The 5,892-nt window shown below is 38.6% G+C and overlaps 1 protein-coding gene across 1 annotated transcript; it reads left to right on the top strand.

Annotated features, from left to right (window-relative positions):
• The first annotated feature begins 1,501 nt into the window (after positions 1-1,501).
• LOC110535964 lies at positions 1,502-5,655 on the top strand. The gene is made up of 3 exons (XM_021621382.2): positions 1,502-1,761; positions 1,878-2,012; positions 3,095-5,655. Exon 3 carries the CDS (start codon positions 3,126-3,128, stop codon positions 4,434-4,436), a length of 1,311 nt encoding a protein of 436 aa, XP_021477057.1. The 5' UTR covers positions 1,502-1,761; positions 1,878-2,012; positions 3,095-3,125; the 3' UTR covers positions 4,437-5,655.
• The last annotated feature ends 237 nt before the right edge of the window (positions 5,656-5,892 follow it).

Raw genomic sequence — 5,892 nt, 5'->3', positions numbered from 1 at the left:
ACCTTATAAGGCAGCCTAGTACAGTAGCTTCTCTGAATTTATTAGCATTGTCTAATGTCACACAAGATCAAAATGTCAACACCAGACAGTGTTTATGGTTTTAGTCTGCCTCAGACCTAACCTGCAAGCACACTCTCTCAACAGCCAGGGCTTAACCACAAAGACTAATATAGATAGCTTGTGCAACGTATAGTGGCAGAGGTTTTAGACACACAGCAACAGTATCTTATTATAAGGCCTGCAGCAAAACATATGAATCTTAAGGTCCCCTTAATCAATAATGGGGAGGGTCTTTGGGACCCACCCCCTACACTAGTTAGCTGGCTAGCTTCTGTTGGGGGTTCCGGTTCTAAAGTAAAGAAAATAGAACATCCATACCACCTTGGGTGAGGCGGGTTGCAGGAGAGTGTGTTGAAGTTGAGGTTAAAAAAATTATAAACAAATATATGCAAAGAAAAAAATATATAAAAAGATATATACACGGGACACGACAAGATGAAGACAAAGACGCTTGACTGCTACGCCATCTTGGAAGTTGCTCTGTCATTTATTCAAACCAAGATGGGTAGTGCTGTGAGGGGAGGGATTTAATGAGTGTATCAGCTGTGTATCATCTCTTCTTAAGTTATCATGCAATGAGTTCAATACCATAGATAGAACATATCATTCCATTCCATAAACAGGTTAGTTCACCCAGACTCAGCCATAGCCTTTTGGGGGCCCTAAGCTAAAAAAATAATAATTTGTGGCCACCCTCTTGACAGCTGAGAGAAAAAAAATCCTGCAATTCAACACATTTGCCGCCCACGTTTGCCGGGGCGGCAGGGTAACCTAGTGGTTAGAGCGTTGGACTAGTAACCAGAAGGTTGCAAGTTCAAACCCCCGAGCTGACAAGGTACAAATCTGTTGTTCTGCAATTTGTTACAAATGTACAGTATGTTATGTTACGAATGCCAATTTGTTGTGGCTAACATTAGCTAGGGGGCTAGGTAGCTAACTCTAACATTAGCTAGATGGCTAACATAAGGTTAAGGTTAAACTCTTTTCAGAAATCAAACTTAAATCTTACTGCTGTCAATGTCATAAGAATATTACTGCTGGAAATAAGAATTTACTTTTCTAACTCTCAACAGTTAGTTGAAAACGATTGCTTATGTCTTAGTTGCTATGGCCGGCCCTGAGTAGTGATGGGCATTCTGAGTCTTTTTGATGAGCCTGACTTTTGGCTCCATTCCCCTAAAATAGTTGTTAATATGGCGCCCAAGTGGCTTTTTGTTCAGTATCTAGCCGATAGCAATGCAATGAGCACTTGGGAGGCTGGAGTCCCTCCAGAGTGGTCGCGCTGTGTGTCAGCTTTGTTGGCCATTTTCTCATTCAGGTGGCGCCGGGGATATGCCAATTTGTCATGACGCAGCTGTGCCCCTTCCGTTCACGTGCAGTTTTCCTCACACATCCCACCCCCTTTAATCGCCCTTCTCCCTTACCGGCGAAACTACAGCTGCCAATTAGAGGCAATAAGCTTTTTCAGCATCAAGCCAGTAGTATGCCTACTTCTTGTCACCAGTTATTTTAATGATTATTTAAGGTAGGCTACATGGAAAAGCCCTGTAAATGATGATGTATGTGCGATAACGACGGTCAGCCCTGGTCATCTGGATCCACTGGTGACGAGTGCTTGAAAATATAATAAAACCATAAAAAATAGCACATCTCGAATGTAAAGCGTAAAAAGTTTACTACCATTATGTCAGATCGTGATATGTGAGTTCAAATACATTTTAACCAGACATAATTATTAGATCGCCTGCAAAAGAAGGAAGATTATTCAAGCAGTAGCCTATGCAAATCAGGGAGCTAATTTAACGCCTCTTTCACAGATGCGATTCGGTTCTTGATCCATTGAAAAAGAGCCGTTCATTCGAGAACGACCCATCACTAGCTCAGAGTCCACCATGTGGAGACGTTGAATTATGAAAGCGTTTGTCACCTGCTAAGAAACATAAATGAATAAGGTATGTAGCTTGCACAATTATTATTAAATGGTACATTGTATGTTTGTTTTGATTAATTTGATCAAGAGAATTGTAAATACATTGATTAGTCGAATTTATGTTAGGCTACGCTGATAAAAATCATATGTAGCTAAGAACTACCGTATTACGTTTAAAATATGTTATTATAATTACCAGTGTTTCCTCATAGTTAACTTTATCTGGAAATAAAGCGGTCGTATTATTAGTGCACGAGTGAAAACATTCTGTTGATGCGCATCCCAACGGAAAAAAAGCCTAATTTGGAAAATGATATTTTTTAATGTGGATGTTGCATTATTAAAATATTCACATCCGAGTCCGCAAAAAAAAAAAAAACAAGAACAAAGTTGCATTGGTTAGCTACTGTATTTAAAAAAGAGAACTTGAGCTCTAAACAATAAACGATGTCTCCCCAAAATAGGTCTGGTCTGGAATCTGTTGATGCGCATCCCAACGGAAAAAAAAAAATATTGGGGAATATGTGGTTCTCGATGACAAAGACTCCTACTCTGGGGTGCTGGTATTGAAGGTCCTCCAGCAGTAGATGCAAATTGGCATGTTGGTAAGGCGTCACGACATCAAGATGAAAAGCAGTTAACAGACTGACTGCAGCCACCCTTCCCAAATTTACCCAGAACTGACGGCTATTTAATAACGTGACTGAAAGTAATCCGCTCACGGTTTACGTTGCAATGTCTATTTTTCAGAATAATTATCAGTATTGTGATTCCAGACCAGACCTATTTTGGGGAGACATCGTTTATTGTTTAGAGCTCAAGTTCTCTTTTTTAAATACAGTAGCTAACCAATGCAACTTTGTTCTTGTTTTTTTTTTTTTTTGCGGACTCGGATGTGAATATTTTAATAATGCAACATCCACATTAAAAAATATCATTTTCCAAATTAGGCTTTTTTTTCCGTTGGGATGTTGATCTGTTGATGCGCATCAACAGAATGTTGATAAAAAATAAAAAAAAAAGAACAAAGTTGCATTGGTTAGCTACTGTATTTAAAAAAGAGAACTTGAGCTCTAAACAATAAACGATGTCTCCCCCCAATAGGTCTGGTCTGGAATCACAGAGCTGGGTTTTGATGGACATAGCCTACACTATGCTGAAATTTAAGTTTGGTCTTCTAATATTCTTTGCAGTGATATGTTTATATTGGACATGGTCCATATATATCAAATTGAATACAGACAAATACCCTGCAAAAACACATTGGCAAATTCTCATAAGTGATCAAACAATAACTCCGATTAAAGACACTAAGCATTTAATGGTGTCTGCCTACAAAGACCACAGAGTGGATGGAGCAATCCGTATCATTAGTATAATCAGAAGAGGTGATCTCCAGCCACTTCATTGTTTTTTCTGTGGTGGACATGGCTGCTTTCCTGCCTCAGTGGCACAGGTGGAGATGCACAGTGACCATTTTGGATTCCCATTTGTGACCACAGATGTGCTGTGCCAGAGTCCATCTATGTATAATGTGACACATGTCACTATATCAATACATTCAGATATCAAAGCCAACCAAAACCAGCACTTCCTGTCCATACAAAACAAAGAACTGAGAGAGGAGAAGATATTTCCATACAACTTTACAGTGTGCATTTCCAACCTTTTCGGGGGCTACAACAATGTCCTGCAGTTTGTTCAAACTATGGAGATGTACAAACTCCTTGGGGTGCAGAGAGTGGTTATCTATAACACCAGCTGTGGTCAGGACTTGGAACCAGTGTTAGTTCACTACAGGGAAGAGGGTATACTGGAAATAGTAGAATGGCCGATTGATCAGTTCCTCAACCCATCCAAAGGCTGGAGGTTTGAGGAGCACAAAGGAGATCTCCACTACTATGGGCAGCTGACCACTCTGAATGAATGCATCTATAGATACATGTACCAGTCAAAGTATGTACTTCTTCATGACATTGATGAGATCGTGATGCCTTACCAACATGCCAATTTGCATCTACTGCTGGAGGACCTTCAATACCAGCACCCCAGAGTAGGAGTCTTTGTCATCGAGAACCACATATTCCCCAAAAACCATTACGAAGACAGTGGCAAGTTTAAACTGCCACAATGGAGGGAAATTCCAGGGATCAATATCCTGGAGCATATTTACAGAGAACCCTCGAGAGAAGCTGTTATCAACCCTACCAAACTGATTGTCAACCCTAGACATGTAGTACAAACATCTGTTCACTCTGTGCTGAAGACTTTAGGGGAGACCTCCTGGGTACCACCTGATGTGTGTCGGCTAATACACGTCAGAGTTCCCCTGCAAGGGAGCCTCACTAAAGATCAGCTGCTTGTGGACAAAAAGCTGTGGGAATATGAAAAGGAGCTAGTTCAAAATGTTGACAACACTTTAAGGAAATCTGGACTGTTGCTTTGATGATGCAAATCTGATTTTGACATTCTTTTGTCATTTTTTGTTTCTTGGCCTATTTCATATGAATAATAGTCTGTTTTGCTCTAGCCAAGCCTTGACGACTCGTTAGACAGTAAGGTCAGCCACATCCCAACTTGGCAGAAAATGACTGCGTGATGAAATGAATAGGAGTGAATGGACAATTATTGCATTATGATCGTCCCTGATGTTTTCCTAAGCTTCCCAATACCTACCTGATTGCATTTCAGACACTACAAACCATACTTCCTTCTGATTTATTTTGCTATGTATTAGTGTGTTATTCATTGCGCTGCTATGAGTTAATAGCATATAGGCCAAATTCAATGCTTCATAAAAATACAAATAAATACATATTTGTTTCTTATACCTCCAGGGGTCCTAAAATAAAACAGCTATATGGTCCATGTAATTACTATCTTAAAACAATTCCATATGTTAGGGTAGTAAATATCAGACAAAAATGGCTTATATTCTCAGTTTTGACACTTTGGTTAACTCTGTTTATGTCATTTATTTGACAAACCTGTTTTTAACTTGTCCCATGGACTTCCCCTTGTGTATAAAAAGGTGGTGTTATATTAAAGGATGTAAAGTTTTCAACCAATTATTCAGCAATTATCAATCATTTACTGAATAATTAGTAACATTAATAACATTAATTTCCATTTGACATTTGTGTGTACTATTACTGTTTGTGAGTGTATCATTATTTGTTAAGTGATTTTTTTAATTGGAAAAAACATGAAAATATGTTCATCTGATTCCTCTCTTCCTGTTTCACAAACACCCGGTGGTGGACTGGCCACAAGGAAAAAAAGGATTTACCAGCAAACAAAAACTTCTAATGTGTATTCACCATAGTTATACATGCATGTCACTTTAGTGTTAGTTTCCATACATATTGCCTCATTCCATTACATATTTTACCTTTCTTTCCTCTGTCACATTTGTGTGATTGTTCCTATGGTTCGCTAGCAATAGTGGAACATATGGCTAACATATTACAATTTGGCCAATAATTTTGTGGCAAATACCAGATGGGCTGGTCCATTTTTAGCCCAATGGGCATGTCTATTTTGTTTTGTGGAAAATTGTAATTATCTTTTTAATACTGGGACCTTAAGGAAAAACAATATATAATAGCAAATTAAAAACGAGTGTTTATACATGTTTTTATTCAATAATAAAGTTTTAATTGACATTCTGACTCTCTGACTTAATTCTACTTTAGAGATTTTGAAACCTGGGATGACTCACAATGACTGACTTGGATGTGAACTCTTAATGATGGTGACTCAAAGCTCTTTGTGTGTAATTCTGACAAGTTAAGCATGCATAAATGTTCGTAATTCCCTTTGTATGCACTTTTCTCGCTATGAGTATTCTGACCTTAAACATGATAAAGGCATGCTATTCACCCAATATTTTTTAGGGGTGG

Source organism: Oncorhynchus mykiss, chromosome 11 (assembly GCF_013265735.2).
Source record: "Oncorhynchus mykiss isolate Arlee chromosome 11, USDA_OmykA_1.1, whole genome shotgun sequence".
Classification (NCBI taxonomy): domain Eukaryota; kingdom Metazoa; phylum Chordata; class Actinopteri; order Salmoniformes; family Salmonidae; genus Oncorhynchus; species Oncorhynchus mykiss.
Note: the sequence above shows the minus strand (reverse complement) of the source record. Positions and strands in the feature narration are given on the sequence as shown.

Excerpts from the sequence above, each read along its gene's own strand:
- LOC110535964 (XM_021621382.2), top strand. The coding sequence starts at position 3,126 with ATGGACATAGCCTACACTATGCTGAAATTTAAGTTTGGTCTTCTAATA.